Genomic DNA, 19,370 nt, shown 5'->3' with positions numbered 1-19,370 from the left:
ACATAACCTGTAGTCATGTGCCTGTTTTTAACATAACTATGTTATATTTCCTTTAAAAATACCACAAGGAAAGAAATGAAGACATTCTATCATATTCTCATCTTTATGATGAAACCAATAAATAACCTAAATGTCTAAAGATGAACTAATATCTAAATATTAAGCTATATCTTCTCAAGAAAGTGAAAGTAGTGAAAGTCACTCAGTCGCGTCTGACACTTTGCGACCCCATGGGCTACACAGTCCATGGAATTCTCCAGGCAAGAATACTGGAATGAGTAGCTTTTCCCTTTTCCAAGGGATCTTCCTAACCCAAGGATCAAATCTGGGTCTCCCATATTGCAGATGGATTCTGTACCAGCTGAGCCACAAGGAAGACATTTGAAATGTTCATAGTTAAGACTTAACAATGGAGAAAAATGTTAATGTGGAAAAAAAGTTGGGAGTAAATACAGAATTCTTTGTTATGCTCACGATTTAAATTAACATATGAAAATATCCCAGGAAAATGAAAATGTTGTGTTGGAGTAGGGGAGGGATTTATGGGTGATATTTTTTTCTAAGTTTTTGTACAGTCATTACCTTGCTTTGACAAAAAAAAAAAAAGAGGTCATTGGGAATACAAAGAGGTACAGGAATATAGTTTTATTGGTGGAGTTGACTTTTCCGGGGATAATCAGTGTGTTTTTCCTGCATCCTCAGGCTTTACGCTGATACGAATAAAATTCCACTTTTACAAGTGTCACTGCTCTGAGACTGAGGCCCCAAGCATGTCTCTGCCCGAAGCCTTTTCTTTTTTTCCTCCTTTTTAAACCACAAACCTGGTGGCTAAGGACATAAAGGGGCAAGAACTTGGGCTCTGGGATTAGATGCACGTGTTTAAACTCTGGGACTTGGGGTAAGTGTCGCTGCCTGCTGAGCCTGGGGTCTCCTTTGGGGGCTTCAGGGGACGTGAACAGCCCGCTCTTGGGCGGTGCTCAGAAGAGCAAGCACTGAGTCCGCCCCTTCCTACACTGATCCCCGGAAAGGATGGGGTGGGAGCTCGAGCCCCAGGACAGAGGTGGGAACCTTGGTTCTGAGAGTCCCCAGCAGTGGGGCTCTGGGCCGTCACTGAGCGGCTGTTTTTCAGTGAAATGATGGGTTCAGGGTCACCGTGAAGACCGGCCGAGAGCCTCACGTGAACTGACTGACAGCTGTAAAGCGCTGTTACGGCCAGAGACGCCGTCAATCGTCACTAATCCTGACCCTGGGCTCGCGAGGCCCCGCCCCCACACGTAGACGCCCCGGCTCCGGCAGGGGGGTTGGGGGGGGAGAGCGGGCGGGGGGGTCGGGGTGGGGGGGGGGAGAGCGGGCGGGGGGGGTGGGGGGGGAGAGCGGGCGGGGGGGTGGGGGGGGGAGAGCGGGCGGGGGGGGTGGGGGGGGAGAGCGGGCGCGGGGGTGGGGGGGGAGAGCGGGCGCGGGGGTGGGGGGGGAGAGCGGGCGCGGGGGTGGGGGGGGAGAGCGGGCGCGGGGGTGGGGGGGGAGAGCGGGCGGGGGGGGTGGGGGGGGAGAGCGGGCGGGGGGGGTGGGGGGGGAGAGCGGGCGGGGGGGTGGGGGGGGGAGAGCGGGCGCGGGGGTGGGGGGGGAGAGCGGGCGGGGGGGTGGGGGGGGAGAGCGGGCGGGGGGGTGGGGGGGGAGAGCGGGCGGGGGGGGTGGGGGGGGGAGAGCGGGCGCGGGGGTGGGGGGGGAGAGCGGGCGGGGGGGTGGGGGGGGAGAGCGGGCGGGGGGGTGGGGGGGGAGAGCGGGCGGGGGGGTGGGGGGGGAGAGCGGGCGGGGGGGGTGGGGGGGAAGCGGGCAGGGGGGTGGGGGGGGCGGAAAGCCGGCAGGGAGGTTGACGGGCGGGGGCTGGACTGGGGACTCGCGTCTTCAGAGGAGGAAACCCAGGCCCAGTGGGTCCCCGAGGCCTCAGCCTCGAGCTCCTGGCCGGCCCAGAGAGGTGCCCACTGTGTCCCCGCGTAGCGCCCGCCCTCGAGTGACCCCTCTCTGCTCTCTCCATCTCAGGGCGCAGCGTGGATCCTGGCCTGGCCGGTCTGCTGGGGCGACAGGCTCCGCGCTCCAAACAGCCTTTCGTGGTCACCTTTTTCAGGGCGAGCCCCGGCCCGGGCCCCGCCCGAGCCCCGCGGGCAGCGAGGCCCCTGAAGTGGAGGCCACCGAAAAGGACCAACGAGCTGCCGCCCCCGAACAGACTGCCGGGGATCTTCGGTGAGCCTGGGGACAGAGTGGGGACGGAGCCCCTCTGGCCTCAGCGCGGTCAGGCCTACGGTCACCCCGCCACCTTTCCTGACACCCTCTGCCCTGTCCCCTGCGGAGCAGCCGCCCCACAGTCTTCAGGGCTCTGAGCATCCACCCTTGCTGCCCCCGCTGCCCCAAAGTCCCTTCTCTGCCCTCGGGGGCTCAGCAGGCCTCGCCCTGGTCTCTGTCAGAACCAGGGGCCCCTGCAGCCCTCAGGGCTGCCCCGGGCCCCCTGCAGGGTCCAGGCGTTTGTGTGAAGGTCACCCCACCAGGCCGAGCCCCGCAGGATCAAGGCCACCAGGGGCCCTTTCCTTCACGGGAACCAGCCTTTGCTTGACCTCAGTGGGAGCACTTGTCCTGTGGAATGGGCATGGCAGGAGAGGCGGGGGAGGTCGGGGTGACTCTGGGGAAAAGGCTGCTGGATGGCCAAGGGCCCCTGGGGCTTTTCCTGGATTATCAGGACCCCACAGGCTGAAAGTCAGGGGAGGCTGGACTGAGTGTGGGGTGACTGCAACCAGAGGGAGCCATCGAAAGTTCTTGAACTGGGTCATGGCACCAGCAGAACTGCAGACATGGGCTTTAGGAGACCAAATGGGTTAGTTTCCCACCATTTATTATTCAACAAATGTGTGCATCATGGCGTCCCCAGCCCTGGGAACAGCAGTCCAGTAAAGCCCTTGCCCCTCGTGTCCCTGCAGACGACGTCCACGGCTCCCACGGCCGGCAGGTGTGCCGTCGGCACGAGCTGTACGTGAGCTTCCAGGACCTGGGCTGGCTGGTGAGTCCCGACTCTCCTCCTTTCCTAAACGACCTTCCCCACCTGGAGACCGCAAGTGTGTCCCAGGGGAGGTAAACCCATGGAGAACTTTGATTATCTTTATTTTCCTCTGTGTTTTCCAAGTTCTCTAAAGGGAGAAGTGCTGTTGTGTAAAACCATGAATATGGAGACAGTCCTCAGCCATAAAATGTCCAAGCTGCAGCAGGAAAGCTGAGGCCAGGGTGGGCAGTGCCTCTGGCGGGGCTGTGACCGGGGGCGGCAGGGGGAGGACGCAGCTGCGTGCTGATGGCGCGTGAAGGGGACGGAGCTCGTGGCCAGCTCAGTCCACCGAGGGACTACGGTGCATGTCTGACCTGGGAGCGGGGGCACTCTACCCCGGGAGGTGTCCTGAGGCTGAAGGAGGGAGGGGGCAGCCCTGAGTCATGCTGTGACAGGTGCTGGATGAAGGGCTGGGAGGGCATGTGGATGGGACTCACCTTCTCCCACTACCCCCCAGGACTGGGTCATCGCCCCCCAAGGCTACTCAGCCTATTACTGTGAAGGGGAGTGCTCCTTCCCGCTGGACTCCTGCATGAACGCCACCAACCACGCCATCCTGCAGTCCCTGGTCAGTACCGCGCCCTCCTGCCCGGACACCCAGGGGAGGGGTTCGCCCTGGGGAGGGGGCCGTGCAGGCAGGAGGTGACGGTGGACTGCTGTGTCAGGGAGCCTTCTTCACGTGGAAACCTTCCTGCCTGCACGTGCAGTGGAATCCCACAGCCCTACAGAGACGATTCCCTGTGTGGCCACTCTGTATGGAGACCCTGCGTCCCATGCACCTGAACAGCGTGCAGCAGGCTCTTGCTGACTGGTGTGCACACATACACACGTGTGCACTTCACGTGCACATGGGGGACATTCACATCCATGGGGTGGGCCTGCCTGCTGGTGGTCGAGGCACAGCACGTTCATGACCAGTGGGCATCCCACGCGACTACCCATGCCCCAGGTCACACATGTGCACCGCGTTCACTGCCGAGTTTGGCCTCCTGTGGGACACATACCCTGGGGGTCGGGCTGAGTTACACACGTGGAGGTTCTGTCCTCTCTTCCTGCACGAAAGTCACAGCGTACCCTGTGCCCTTCTGGCTTCAGCTTCCCCTCCCGGTCCTCTCCTGTTGCTTTTTCTTCTGGGTCCCTCTTGCTCTTTGTGTTTCTATAGATCTTAGGGCTTCTGATGCCCTGGTGTCTGGGGTAACTTTAAATGCTGGAAGTTTCTAGTAGGAACAAGGTTGAGGCTGCTTATTGCTAAGTGCAGTGGTTTTTGTGTGTGTGTGTGCTGAGGCTTATTTCTAGAACGTTGACCTGGGCACGCTAGTTAGAGGCTGTTCAAGGTGTTGCCAGAGTGAGAATGAGTGAATTAAGAAAGCAGCCTGGAAGCCCGGTAATGCCTCCTTTCCCAGTGGTCACGTGGGGTTTGCTGGATACCCCCTCCCCCAGGAGCCACCTCCCTTGCAGAATCTCGGGGTGATGAGCCGTGTGTGGGCTTCTCTCTGCCCTGTGAGGGGGGCACAGGGTGATGACAGCGCTGCCCCTGGCTCTGCAGCAGCCCCGCCCCTCAGCCCCCACGCTGTCCGTCAGCAGGAGGGAGCAAGCTCTGTGCTCCGCGCTGTCAAGGCAGTGGCTGCCCTCTGGGGAGGCTGTCAGTGAACATGAGAAGAAAGCACAGCCAACACGGTGGGTCCCCTGAGAAGGGGAAGACTGGGGTGAGCTGGGGGGGGGGGGGGCTCAAGGACCGTGGCTTGGAGGGGAGGAGGACGGAGGTGATGTTGAGGGGGGCAGGGCCTCTTCCACAGGCTCAGCAGGTGGTAGATTTAATCCCAAGTAAACTGAGGAGCTGGCGTAGATTTCAGAGAAGCAGGGCCTGATCTGGGCACTCTCTGGAAGCATCTCTGGCAGCTGCAGGAGGAGGACAGACCTGGGGTCGAGGGTGGAGGAGGCAGGGAGTGAGGAGCTGCTGTGGTCCCAGCAGGAGGACCAGGCACCTGGTGGGGTGAGACGTGGACTGTGGAGGCAGAGGGCGGGAGCCCAGGCCTCCAGGTGAGATCCTCCCCCAGGACAAGGAAGGGGCAGCGAAGGTGCTGGGTTGAAGAAAGGATTGGAGGGAATCAGCGTTTCTGCTTCCATCCCCATGTGTGTGAGGCCCTGCAGGACCCTACGTGAGAGGTGGGGGGGGCAGTGGGTGCAAGTCTGGAGTCTCCGAGTTGTGAGAACAGAAGAGATTTTCTAGGGGGACAGTGGAGGTGGGAGAGGCCTGGGGAGGAAGAGGAGCCTGGGTGTAAGGGAGGGAGTGAGATGGTCGTTGTGGTGTCCTGGGGCCAAAGAGCAGGAAGTGGGTCCCTCCAGCCTCACCCCCCACATTCCCCATGCAGCAGCCAGAGGGTCACACTAAAGCACAAATGTGACCGCCTCCTTCTGGGCCAGGAAACTCCCCGTGGCATCCCTTATCCCTGGGGAGAAGTCTGAGCCTTCGGCCTGTGACTCGGGGCCCCTCACTGGCCTACCCACGTCCCCAGCGTCCCCCAGCCCACGTCCCAGTGCCCTCGCCTCCCTGCTTTAGCCCGGGGCCTCCTTATCCGCCCCGGGCCAGGCCAGCTCCTGCTCGGCCTGCTGTCTTGTCTCTGGGTCCTTCCCAGCCAGCGTCCGTCTCCCAGAGCGAGGACGGCTGCTGTGACCATTGTACTGTTCTTGAGGGTCCTGGGTGTTTGCTGAAATGTTCCCCTGTCTCCCTCCCTGTCCTGCTGAGGATGAAAGTGGCAACCATGTCTGAGACATTTCTGTATTTTCCACCCGGGCAGGGCTGGCACAAGGCATGTGTCTGAAATACATTTGTGTTGGGAGGGAGAAAAGCACCATTATACCCATTTGGCAGAGGAGAAAACTGAGGTCCACAGAGGCATGACTTTTCCTGAATGATGCACAGCCAATAAGTTTCAGAGCCTCCGATTTGGTCTGCCACGTGCCTCTAAAGTGACGTGAATGGAAAGGCACATCAGACTCCAGATCAGTCTCTTGGTACAGACAGCAAAGGCTGTCCTCTCTGTTGCTCACCTGGTGAAGCCTGGTCCAGGATAGACTTTCAGAACAGCTGCGTCCCTGTGGTGCTGTCCCAACCTAGGAAAAGCCTTCCCAGGTTTCGAGCCACATAGAGCCTCACAGGTGGTGCAGGTGGGCAGTGCCACCTGGTTTCTTTCACGTGGGTCTTTGAAAGCCAAGCCCAGCCACCCCAGGTGGAGACTGGGAAATTGGGGGAGCAGCGCCCCCACAGCCCAGTCTGGCTGGACATCCCCACAGAGGCCTCTGGGCCCCAGGCCAGCCTGGTGCCTGGCTGACAGTCCTGGCAGCAGGCTGGATCCAAGCTGACGCTCCCAGGACAAGGCTGGGCTCTGGGGACCAGGGGCCAGGGTGCCTGACATTCACCCACACTTCAGATGGCTTCATCCAGGTCCTGCTCAGCAGTCTCCCATGAAGGCTGGGAAGTCCTGGTGGATGGATACAGGTTCTCTTTTCTCTCAGGCCCCGACTGAGTTGGGGCGGGGGTGGGGGAGGTGGTGGGGGGTTGCCTTCAGGGCCTGTCCCTGTGGCAACTGGATGAGGAGTCCAGTACGAACTACAGCTCATCCTGCTTGAGTCTCTGTATAAATATTTGTGTGGAGGCTTCAGAAGCTCCCACAGACGGGCTGTTTTTAGGGGTAAAGCTGTTTGCAGGAGGGTAGCACAGACTCCCGGCCCCTTCCCCCAGTCGGGTCCCAGCCTTGTGTGCAGCCTCAGCCAAGCAACTGTGCAGGTGACTTGGCCCCTGTGTCCCCAGCGGTCATCCGCCCAGAACAATCCCTGCCTGGAAGTTGTTACAGGGGTGGAGGTGCTTTGAGAAACAATGGTATTGGACACCCCAAGGGTGAGCCTGGGAGTCTGGGTATTAAGAGGTGTAACAGGGACCTTCACCGGCTCCCAGCCTGGAGGGGTGGATGGACCAGAAACAGCTCATGCGGGCAAGACACAATGCGGAATGTTACAGAAGCGATAAGGGAAGGAGGGGCAGAGAGGGCGGGGAGGGAGAGAGGGGGCGGGGATGGGGAGGCCGGCGCCGGCACAGGTGCGGGGGACCCGCAGGGTCAGGGCCCTCCCATCTAAGGGGCGGGGCTGTGGCAGGAGCCCCTGGTGCTCAGTCTGGGCCTGAGGGCAGTGGGCAGGGGGGCATCAAGGGGGCGGGGCCGGGGCAGAGTTCAGGCCAGCGCCTGCCCGGCCGGGCTGCGGGGGGCGGGGGCGGGGAGGAGATGGAGCTGGGAAGGGGCCAGCGGCGGAGCCCCAGGCGGCAGGAGCTGGGCGCTGGAACGGGGGTCCCGGGAGGAGCCCGAGGTTCTCACGCCTCTGCCCGCCGCCCCCTCCCCGCCAGGTGCACCTGCTGAAGCCGGACGCGGTCCCCAAGGCGTGCTGCGCGCCCACCAAGCTGAGCGCCACCTCCGTGCTCTACTACGACAGCAGCAACAACGTCATCCTGCGCAAGCACCGCAACATGGTGGTCCGCGCCTGCGGCTGCCACTGAGGCCCCGCCTCCACCGGCCAGCCCTCCGCGGGGGCGGGGCCCCGGAGACCCCCAACCCCGTCACAGCTCAGGCAGGGCGCCCGCGAGGGCCCCCCTCCTCTGCCCACATCCTGCCAGGGGCTGGTCCTCCCCAGGCCCTCTGCCCCCTGCCCTGGGATGTGTGGTAGCCTGTCCCACCCAACCCCACATGGCTGATGCAGGCTGCGGTCAGCACAGAAGTCCCATCTTAGGACCTGTCCTTGGCCAGCCCTTTCCAACTGCGTGGGACCCAGGATGGTCTGAGAGCACCTGGAGCCTGAGGCTAGCAGCCGGGGGTTGCCCCACTCACCACGGGTCTGGGTGTGGGTCTGCCCCTTTGGCAGCACAGCGCAGTCAGAGGTGCACATGCTCGGGTATAGTGTATTAGTGGTTCCTGACTTGGCCTTTGGGCAGTTAGCACTTTGGGAAGGAACAATGGGCCTTCTGCTTAGGGGTGAACCTGGTGGGAACATCTGCCTGGGGAAGAGGTGTGGCCCCCAGGGAAGCAATGAACTTTGGAGGTTTCCAGGTCCCTCCATCTCTCTGCGTGGTGCTTTGCACTTAAAGTGAACTCTTAGCACAAACAAGGGCACAGCTACAGGGAGGGCCAGGCCAACAGCACAGATGTCACAGCTGAGCCCCTTGCCCACGGCCATCAGTCACCATTTTCCACGGACCCTGAACAGGGCCTCAAGGCACTCAGCATGTGATTCCAGGCAGCCAGCAGCCCTGAGTCCGGCTTACTGCTTTCCCTCCTGCCGCGCTGAGGAGCAATCCAGGGCACACAGGCACAGGGCAAGGGTGGGCACTGCGTCAGCCAGCGCCCAGAGGTAACAACAGGCTGATCACCCAAGTCAGTCACCCTCTGTGCCCTGGAACCCCGTCCTGTTTCTTGGGGCCTGTGAGCCAAAGAAAAGGCCCCGGTGCCAGGGGAGTGACAGGCGACAATTAGGCCGAGCGGGGTGGGGAGGTTCCCGGAAACCACTGTTCTGCTTGGAGCGGCCACCTGGAGTGTTTATTTGATTTCTAACTTGGTAAGCCTGTAATTTACCTGGTGGACCAGACAGAACCCAGCTGCCCGAACCCCAAAATATCATTAAAAGCAGATCCTGGGCCTGCCCCAACCCACAGGCCCAGCCCAGGATGACACCCCTGGAGTTCACTCTGTGCCCTTTGGAGGGGCTCCGGGAGCACAGCAGGGGTAGAGGAGGGGGCCCTGCTTCAGGACAGCAGTCCCTCCGCCTGGACCTAGGAGGTGTTCTGGGAACCAATGCACAGGAAGAGACCCCTCCATGGACACAGGAAGACGGTGATCTCCCTTTTGGCCTGGGGCTTTGACCTCAGGTTGGCAGCAAGAGGACCAAGTACCAGCACAAATGTCAGTAGACTCATATTCTGGCTTCAGCTCAGTCACTGACCTCCCTGATGTCTGGGCAAATGCCCTTCTATTCAGGCTTCAATTTCCTGTCTCTGACATAAGGACATACATAGGACTCTTACATCTCCCAAGGCCCTTCCGGTTGGAGAATCCACCTACAACTCTGCGCCTCTCCTCTCCCAGAGCCAAGATGTGGTCTAAGTGCCCAGAGGCCCTGGGACTTGAAGCCTGCTGTTTCCGGGCCTCATTCAGAGCTCTCTCCTCCCAACATCATGGGCAGTGGAAGCCTGGAAACTTTTGACACATGTCAATGTTAGGTTTCTTCATTGCCTAAGCACATAACCTGGTATGGTTTGAGGCACCAGGAAAATTTACGAAGTGAATGTTTTGAAGATGTGACTGCCCTGCCCATCGGAGGTGCGGAACATAAGGAACACAAGGATCATGACGTGACTCCCTTCTCGTGCAGTAAAGTCAGGAGTCCAGTGGTTGTGGCCTTCCTGACACTTCTAGCACCTTCAACCATCCACTTGGCCACCGAATGAAATCCAACAGGAAAAGCCTTCAGAGAAGGGAGGTAATTAAAGACAAAGCTGATGAGGTGGCAGTGGCTAGTTACCAGGGCCATCTCATTTACCTGGTTCCCTTTGGCAGTGCAGGTCACATTTAAAGCTGCACATGAGAAGCATAAATAAGGGCAATCAACTCAGGCCCACTGGCAGCAAAGTGAAAGATGATGTGGAGGGTGGGCACAAAGGAAGCGGTGCCTGGGGCCCATGCTGTGGAGGGCACTGCTTTGTCCACCTCACCCTAAGCACATCCTCATGACTGTACAGCCAGCCTGGCCCAGACATCAGCTCACTGGACAAAGCCCTATTCTTATTTCCTATGTAGGGAAGTGGGTGACATGCTTCAAGAAGTTCCCTACAATTTCATAGGAAAGGAGGCGATGACAGGAGAGGGTAGCTGTGGCAGCCAGCAGACCCGCCAGCAACAAATCCTGGCTGTGCCTCATGTTGATGGGACCACACGAACACCTCAGAGCCATCGACTTCCTCTCTGCAGAATGAATGGGCTACGGGTTCTGCCCTGGTGGAGCCAGTGTGGGGATCAGGTCTGTCCGGAGCAGTTGGCACTGATTCTGCACACGTGTGCTGAATGAACAGTATTATTAGTGGCCTTATTTTAAATGAACTTGCAAATTTGGGCTTCTCCTAAGCGCCTTCCTGTTAAAACCCAGTCCTCCCAGAATGTGTCCTTGGAGGTGCTACTGTACTCATTGGGCTTTTCCTTAAAAAATAGAAACTTGGTAATCTCCCGGGGTGAGGTGTGGACTTGCGCACCACCGCCCCGTCTGTGGAGGGGGTCCCAGCTGGCAGTGACAGCTTGATCCTGTCTCTCCTGAGGTCGGGGCAGCACTGCACCCCCACCCGTCCCGTGGCCCTGCTTGCAGTGCAGCTCAAGTGGAAACTTTCTGGGGGTTTTGTTCTTACTGGGAAGCCTTGAGCAAGCATTTGGCCGTCTTTTCTCACTTTCAAAAATATTAACATGTCGGGGATGCTCTTGAAAATAAAAAACAATAGAAACACATAATCTCACCACATGGAGACAACCATTGTTAATCATTCCAGTCGTTTTTCCATGGCATATATGTCTTTTTACATAATACATGGGTTACTTTACAGTTAGGATCATACTCTGTGCACTGCTTAGTGATCTAAATTATTCAATCTATGACATATTTTGAACATTTCTGTTATTAAATACTCCTTGGGAACATAATTTGCAGTAGCCTTCCATCATTTGATTTCTGCCTTAGGTTTTGTTACCCACAAACCAGGGCTCACTATTCCTTCCCCAGAGGGTGGTGGTGGGCCCCCAACCCTATCATCTGCAGCAAAGGGAAGGAAGGAAGGTAGCAAGGGCATGGCCCCCAGGCTGGCCAGTAGCTCAGAAAACCTGGACCAGGTCTGAGGCTCAGGTTGCCACCTATACAAGGCTCACAGGTGATCACCATGGCATAGTTTCTGGGGCAGCCCTTGCACAGGACAGGGTGAGCAATCGCCACCTGATGGTTCCTCCCAAGCCAGCCTTTCTGGCCAGTCTGCTCGTCCCCACCTCTCCAGGGCAATCAGGAAAGCACAGTGACCAAGTCACCCCACCCCCACCCTTCCCTTGTTTCACAGGCTTTGTGACCAGTCCTCTCTGCTGGGGCCACAGGCCAGCCTGCTCTCTGCCCGCATGTCACCCCCAAGGCCAACCGTGCTGAGTCCGAGTGCTCCCCTGTGTCGCTCGGACATCACATCAGCCCCGAGTGGCTGCTGCCTGTGCTGACAGCCACAGCTGACCACCTATGTGAAGTGAGAAGGCGCCTATGTTAAGAAGTGAGGGTCCCGGCTGGGATACTGCGGCAATGGGTCCCAGCCACAGGAGCGGCCCCAGCCAGCCACAGAGGACAAAGCCCCAGGTGAAAGCAGAGAGCCGGGCTAGCAGCTGTCCCTCTGCAGGCTCTGGCCTGGGGGCACTGGGGCCAGGGGCCAGCAGGCTACCCTACCCTCGCGGCTCAACCTCATCGCCAAACCCAAAATGAGAACACAGGCTGAGGGAATGAGCCCAGCCCAGAGGTTTCTGAACATCCAGACTCGATCCGGACAACCACCAGCCGGCGGCAGGGGAGCAGGGGGCAGTCCTGGAGGAAGTTTCCAGTGATGGACTGATGGGGCTCAGCCTTGGTACGTTTGAGTTGCTGTGAGGTGGCCTGGCTGGCCAAACACAGGTGTAGGGTGAGAAGCAAGCCTAGAACAAGTGACAAACCATGGCACCAGAGTTCAATTTCCAAGTGGGCCAGGGGCAGGGCAAGAACCACCTCTGGCTTCTTATGTCTCCCCAGCACCCAGCACAGGGCCTGGCAAAAGAAGAGCCCTGAACTCTGCCATGATACAATTCTATTGGTCCAACGAATGCACAGCACGTGAACAGATTGCTGAGACTGACTACAGTGCCTGTTAGCCCAAGACCAGCAGGTGTGGGGCTGGGACTGGAGCCTGGCTCATCTACCTGGCCTGCCTGGTAGCAGGTGAGAGAGAGAAGACAAGAGGCGCTGCTGCCTGCAGAGATCAGACCAGGGGGTGCTTTTCTGCTTTTTGGGCAGCCTGGAGGGGAGGGAGGCCGCACAGGGGGTGCTACAGTCTGTCGTCCGTTGCAGCAGGACAGGTGAGTCATAGTTGCAACCTCTGATAACACCTGCGACCTGGCTGCGTGGCAGCAGTATAAGAACTAGGATTTCTTTTACCAGAAGATACATCCAGTATCCACACTAGGTGGGCCCAGAGAAGTCCTGGCAGCAAAGGCCTGGAAAGGCCATGCACAGCCGTCCATGGTGGGGAGGGGGGCCCCGGGCCCAAGGCCACACCTGAGGAAGAGCCAGAGGAGGCGCAGGCTGTGCCTGCAGAGGAGCTGCCCCACGCTGACCCCGAGGAAGGGCCACGACACGAAGCCCTGCTCGCTGCCAACGGGACACCTCGGGTGCCGGTTCCCCGGGTTGACAGCTCCCCTCTCACACGTACTCCCCACAGTCAGAGATGATCACCTTCTGTTTGGGCTTCCCGTCCTTGCTGCCCTGGGCCTTTGCGGGCTGAACAGAAGAGGAGGAATCAGGGGAGGGAGGGTGGAGAGTAAGTGGGTACCCGCCCTACCCACCCCATCCCAGCAGCAGCAGCCGCCATGGCCTCTGTCTCCAGGTCCCAGGACTCCTGTTGCCACCCTCTCATAGGGCTGTGCACCAGGGGCCCGGGTGGTCAGCCACCGTGTCCGTGCACACCGCTGTCAGCCTTTCAGTCAGGCAGGCTCAGGCTCCGGAACCTACGGAGTCTTGGATGCCTTGTCTTCCATTCAACTGATAGTGAAGCACTCAGCATGGTTGTTTCAATCATTTTATACTGGTGTGTTCTTTCATTAATTCATTCAACAAATACTTACTACTTCATAACCAGGCACCTATTGAACCCTGGGGATACTAGTCCAAGTTTGGGTGGAGCCCACAGTCTAGCAGAAAAGAGTCACTCACAAATTATTAATTCATCTCAGGAATTCATCTCAGGTTGGTTTGCTATCCAAAAACCAGATCAACAGAATAAAAGACAAAAACTGTATAATAATCTTAATAGATGCAGGAAAAAAAATCCAATACCTTTTCAAAATAAAAACATCCAACAAACCAGGAATAAAAGGGAACCTCCACAATCTGATAAGGGTTCTACAAAAAAAAAAAACAAAACACACAGTAAAAGACTAGATATTTTCCTCTCTAAGATAAAGAATAAGACAAAGAGCTCCCCCAACCAAAAAAAAAAAAAAAAAAACAAGAACCATCCTATTGGAAATGAAAATGTAAAGCTGTCTCTATTTACACGTGACATAATCTTAGAAAACCCTAAGGAATACACTAGAAAATTATTAGAACTAGTAAACAAATTCAGCAAGGTTGCAGGATATAAGATTAATATACAAAAATCAATTGTATTTCTATATGCTAGCAATGAATAATCTGAAAATGAAATTAAGAAAATTTCACTTACAATACATCAAAAAGAATAAAATACTTAGGAATAAATTCAAAAGAAGTATAAAATGTATACCCTGATAACTACTGAACAAACTTTCAGTACTGAAAGAAAGAAAGTGAAGTCACTCAGTCGTGTCCGACTCTTTCCGACCCCATGGACTGTATCCTACCAGGCTGCTCTGTCCATGGAATTTTCCAGGCAAGAGTACTGGAGTGGGTTGCCATCTCCTCCTCCAGGGGATCTTCCCGACCCAGGGATCAAACCCAAGTCTCCCGCATTGCAGGCAGACGCTTTACCATCTGAACCACTGAAAGAAACTGAAAAAGACCTAGACGAACAGAAAGACATCATATGTTCATGGATTGTAAGACGTAATATTGTTAAGATGGTAACACTTCTCTAATTGATCTGCATATTCATTGTAATCTGTACCAAAATCCTAGCTGGCCTTTCTATAGAAATTGATAAGCTTATCCCAAAATTCACATGTAAATGCTAGAGCCCCAGAATAGCCAAAATAACCTTGATAAAGAGAAATAACGTATAAGTAAAAAAATTTTACTATGGAGCTACGGAAGACAAAACAGTGTGGTACCGGCACAGGACAGATATACAGGTGAAGGGAACAGAATTAAAGTCCAGAAATAAACCCTTACATTTATGGCCTACTGATTTTTAACAAGGATGCCAAGATAATTAAACAAGAATAAAACAGCCTTTTCAACAAACAGTGCTGAAACAACTGAATGTCCACATACAAAAGAATGAAAATGGACCCATTCTCTCACACTATACCCCAAAATTAATACAAAATGCATCAAAGACCTAGGTCTTTGCTAAAGCCATAATACTCTTAGAAGAAAATGTGGAAGTAAATCTTCATGCTTAGGTTAGGTAAAACCTTAGATACAATACCAAGAGTACAGTGACTCCCCTTCCCCCAGAAAACAGATAAACTGGACTTCTTCTAAATTTAAAACTTCTTTGCTTCAAAGAACACCATAAAGGAAGTGAAGAGACAATCCACAGAATGAGATAAGATATTTGCAGATCACATACCTGATAAGGGACCTATATCCAGACTATTTAAAGAACTCTTATAATTCAATAATAAAAGACAAATGACCCAACTAAAAATGGGATCTGAATAGACCTTTCCCCAAATATATACAAATGGCCAGCAAGTACATGAAAAGATGCTCCATATCATTAAGCATCAGGGAAATGCAAATCAAAATCACAGTGAGATACCACTGTACATCACCAGGAAAACTATAATAAGAAGGCCAGATAATAACAAATGTTGGTGAGGATGTAGAGAAATTGGAATCCTCAGAGACTGCTGTTGGGAATGCAAATGGTGCAGCCACTTTGGAAGATAGTTTGGCAGTTCCTTACAACATTAAAAATAGAGTTATCTAATGTTTCAGCAATTTCAATTCTAGGTATATGCCCAAGAGAAGTGAAAACAAATGTCCACACGAAAACTTGTATATGAATGTTCACAGCAGCATAACAGCCAAAAAGAGAAACAACCGAAATGTCCACCAAGTTATGAATAAATAAACTGTGGTATATCTATACAGTGGAATATTAAGTGACAATAAAACAGACTTACACACTAATGCACACTATATTGTAGACGAGCATTTTTAAAAACATTATGCTAAGTGAAAAAAACCAGTCACAAAAGTCTACATCATGTATGATTCTATTTATATTAAATGTCCAGAATAGGCAAATCCGTGAAAGAAAGAAAGTAGAATAGAGTTTGCCTAGGGCTGGGGTATAAAGGGCTTGGGGAAGGACTGCTAAAGAGTGTGGGGCTTCTTTTGAGGGGATGATGAAAATATTCTAAAATTATATGTGGTGATGTCTGCATAACTCGGTGAATTCATTAAAAACCACTGAAATATACTTTATTTGTTTTTTGGGCAATGTGAGATCTTAGTTCCCCAACCAAGGATCAACCCATACCCCCTACGTTAAGAGCATGGTATCTTAACCACTGGACCACCAGGGAAGTCCCGAAATGTGTATTTTATTTATTTTCCCAAAATGTATTCTTTAAATGGGTGATCTGAATGGTATGTGAATTCTATCTCAATAAAAATGTTTTTTTTTTTTAAAAAAAAGATGATCATGCTCCAAAATAGGGAACCCTAGTGGCAGAGACGTTTGCTCAGCAGATGAGAGCACAAAAGACAGTCACCTCTGACAGACACACAGACACTGGTGACAGTATCATGGAAGGCTTTCTGGAGGAACTGACATCAGGGGCTGAGGGACAAGAAAGGCCGCCCCTCGTGGCTGGGTGTCCCTTCAAATGGGGACTATGTCCCACTCTACTTTCAGGCTGGCGTTGATCAGAGTGTCTGACACATAATGAACCGGCACTGTGAATATCTGTTTCAAATATTTAAATATTCATATATTCACTGCGGGTTTACTGTGTGTCAGATGCCCTTCCAGAGTACAATGGTGGAAAAGACAGACTAAATCCTGCCCTCATGGGGCTGACATTCTCAGAATTAAGAAAATAAATAAGTAAAAGAGTAAATTTATAATATGATTTCAGGTAATCAGTGCATGAAGAAAAAAAGAAGCTGATTAAAAAGAAGAGGGAGGGATTTCCCTCATAGTCCAGTGGCTAAGACTCGACATTCCCAATGCAGGGGGGCCTGGATTTGATCCCTGGTCAGGGAACTAGACCCCACATGCTGCAACTAAAGACCCTGCACACTGCAACGAAGATCAAAGATCCCCTGTGCTGCAACTAAGACACAGTGCAACCAGATAAATAAATATTTTTAAAAAATAAAAAGAAGAGCAAGATAATAGGAAAGCCCATTTTAGAGAGAGAGAGGTCAGGGTAGGCCTCTTGGGCTAGATGACCCGAGGTGACCCCTGGAGTAGGTGAGTGGTGACACCTGTGGGTGCTGGAGGAAGAAGGCCCCAGGAGAGAAGCCAGTGTCTGCCACCGCCCTGCGGGGAATGAGCTCTGGGTGTCTGAGGAACAGCTAGGCTGCAAGAGGGGGCACCGAGGGTGAGCAGCACAGTCCATGAGCCAGGTCAGCCAGCCTGCAGGACGGATCCTACGAGAGTGAGAGGGATATCAGCAGGAAAGCAATGTGATGAGAGAGATGCTTAGAAAGGACCACTCTGACCATCCTGCAGAGACTAGACCATGAGGGGGAAGAGGCAAGGGCAAAAGGAGGCAGATGGGCTTGGGGATGCTGGTGGAGGTGGAAGAAGGTGAAGAGCGGTGGCTGGACCTGGAGGCTAACCGAAGACAGATGGAACTGCCATCCAGGTGACAGGGCGGGGCAAGGCTGAGTCCTAAGCTTCTGACCAAGCAGACAGGTGGATGGTGGCTTTGTTGACTGAAAACAGGGGAGACGGGAGGAAGCGCTCGGGGGTGAGAAGCAAGAGCTGCTTGGGCACATGAAGTCTGCAACCCTGCTGGGATGTCCAGGGAAGACACAGGAAGAGAGCAGTGTGCACACTTGACATGGGGACAGGATGGAAAGGCGCTGGGATGGGATGGGATTGGCTAGGGCAGTGGTTCTAAATAGGGTACTGCTGCCCCCTTGAGGCTATTTGGAAAGTTCAGGGTGTGGTTTTGGTTGACTGATGCTGAAGCTGAAACTCCAATACTTTGGCCACCTGATGCGAAGAGCTGACTCATTGGAAAAGACCTTGATGCTGGGAAAGATCGAAGGAAGGAGAAGGGGACGAGAGAGGATGAGATAGTTGGATGGCATCACCGACTCAATGGACATGAGTCTGAGTGAACTCCGGGAGTTGGTGATGGACAGGGAGGCCTGGCGTGCTGCAGTCCATGGGGTTGCAAAGAGTTGGACACAACTGAGCGATTAAACTGAACTGAACTGAATACTGAGGGAGCAGGGATGCCCTGCAATGTTCCACCTAATGAAGAATTATTCTAAACCTCTTAGGCTTTCAATGCCCGGACAAGCATTCAGGCAGACAAAAATCTGTTTATAATGACCTGAGCCTAGAAACTAACTCCATTTGACTTTTCGGCCAACTTAATAAATCCAAAGATTTATTGTTTGCCTCAAATTTTTTTTCAGAAAGGGACCTACCGTGTAAACTGAGGGAATATTCAATTTCTTTCTGTTCAGAATCTTCGTTGTTTAGTTATCAAGTCATGTCTAACTCTTTGCAACCCCATGGACTGTACCCTGACAGGCTCCTTTGTCCATGGATTTCCTAGGCAAGATTATCGAAGTGAGTTGCCATTTTCTTCTCCAGGGGATCTTCCTGGGTTAGGGATCGAACTTGCATCTCCTTCTTGGCACGCTGATTCTTTGTCCCTGAGCCACCTGGGAAGCCCTGTTTAGAATCTTACCAAGAGATTTTTCACTGTTTCAGAAAATCACATTACTGTGACTCTGGAGACGTAACACAGCAGTGCCGAGTCAGTCTACGCTGTCAACCTGCTCCAGGCAGAAGTCCAAGTGTTTAAATATTCCATCTATGCAGTTGTGTCCAAGCATCTAAATACTGAAATGCATATTATTTTATTCTAAATGCTTTCTTTTTGTTATAATACTATTTTTTAAAAAATTATATACTGGCAGGATATATTATAATACTTGTGACTTTCACTTCAGCACATAGTAAAGTGTAAAAGGTGGGCACGAGGCTAATGGGTTAAGAACCATTAAGTAAAGAGTAAGTGTATGGACTTGCCTGGTGTTCCAGTGGTTAAGAATCTGCCGGCCAACGCAGGGGATGTGGGGAAGATCCCACACGCTACGAAGCAACTAGACTCGCATGCCACAACTAGTAAGCCCAGACTAGAATAAGTGGGGGACAAAGGTCACCAGTAAACAACTGCTAAATGTCAGTGGTAAGCAACTGGGAAATGTGAACAAAAGGCATATAAAGGTTTATGGGCGGTGGCTCCTTGTTCTGTTCTTGCAAAGCTTCTGCAAATACGAAATCACATAAAATAAAAAATTAAAACAATAACAACATGCCACTGTAGCAGCCGGACCAGGCTATATGCCTCTTTCCCATAAATGGAGGCAAGAATGACTATTTCAAAGTGAAAAAACAACCCATTAGAAGCCTAGAGCTCCAGCCAGGCCGAACGCTTCCCCTCTGTTCCCTGGGTGGGGGTCTGGAGGAGACCAGAAGCACAGCCTGTCACCTGCCTGCGCAGCCATCCTGCCCCAGCCCAGCCTGCCGACCATCACCCACCAGCCAATCCCACCTGGTCCCGTGTGTTTGAGGATAAAGTTTTCATCGTCAAACTTCTTCCCGTAGATGGACTTGCCCCCGGTGCCGTTGTGGTTGGTGAAATCACCGCCCTGGCACATGAACTGGGGGATGATGCGGTGGAAGCTGCTGCCCTTGAAGCCAAAGCCCTTCTTGTGGGTGCACAGGCAGTGGAAATTCTCTGGGGCCGAGAAAGGAAAAGGCGCCTGATTAAAAATATCTAACTGGATAGTTAAACCTCCAGCTCTCAGACTCTAAGAAAGTATATATTACCTTCATTAGAAGTAAGTGTTTACTAGTGGGATGGCACACAAAGAGACTAAACAGACCAAGGGAAGAGGATAGTCCAGAAACAGACCAAGGTACGTATATAAATTCAGCATGTCATAAAAGTTGGCCTCTTAAAATTGTTGGGGCAAAAAGGGACATTTTCCAAAATGGTGCTGGGACAAACGAACAAATATTTGGGTTCACAACTTACCTCACTGCAAGAATAAACTCCAAATGGGTCTGACATCTAACCGT

At 53.5% G+C, this 19,370-nt stretch overlaps 1 protein-coding gene across 1 annotated transcript in view; it reads left to right on the top strand.

Moving 5' to 3' along the window:
- Nucleotides 1-7,634, top strand: part of LOC128045045 (bone morphogenetic protein 8B) — a 32,964-nt gene extending 25,330 nt beyond the window's left edge. The window contains exons 4-7 of the mRNA XM_052637503.1: nucleotides 2,041-2,241; nucleotides 2,970-3,049; nucleotides 3,546-3,656; nucleotides 7,485-7,634. Of these exons, the coding sequence (XP_052493463.1) occupies nucleotides 2,041-2,241; nucleotides 2,970-3,049; nucleotides 3,546-3,656; nucleotides 7,485-7,634 (542 nt within the window). The remainder of the gene's footprint in view (nucleotides 1-2,040; nucleotides 2,242-2,969; nucleotides 3,050-3,545; nucleotides 3,657-7,484) is intronic.
- Nucleotides 7,635-19,370: the final 11,736 nt, after the last annotated feature.

Source organism: Budorcas taxicolor, chromosome 3, assembly GCF_023091745.1.
Source record: "Budorcas taxicolor isolate Tak-1 chromosome 3, Takin1.1, whole genome shotgun sequence".
In the NCBI taxonomy this organism is placed as follows: Eukaryota; Metazoa; Chordata; class Mammalia; order Artiodactyla; family Bovidae; genus Budorcas; species Budorcas taxicolor.
Note: the sequence above shows the minus strand (reverse complement) of the source record. Positions and strands in the feature narration are given on the sequence as shown.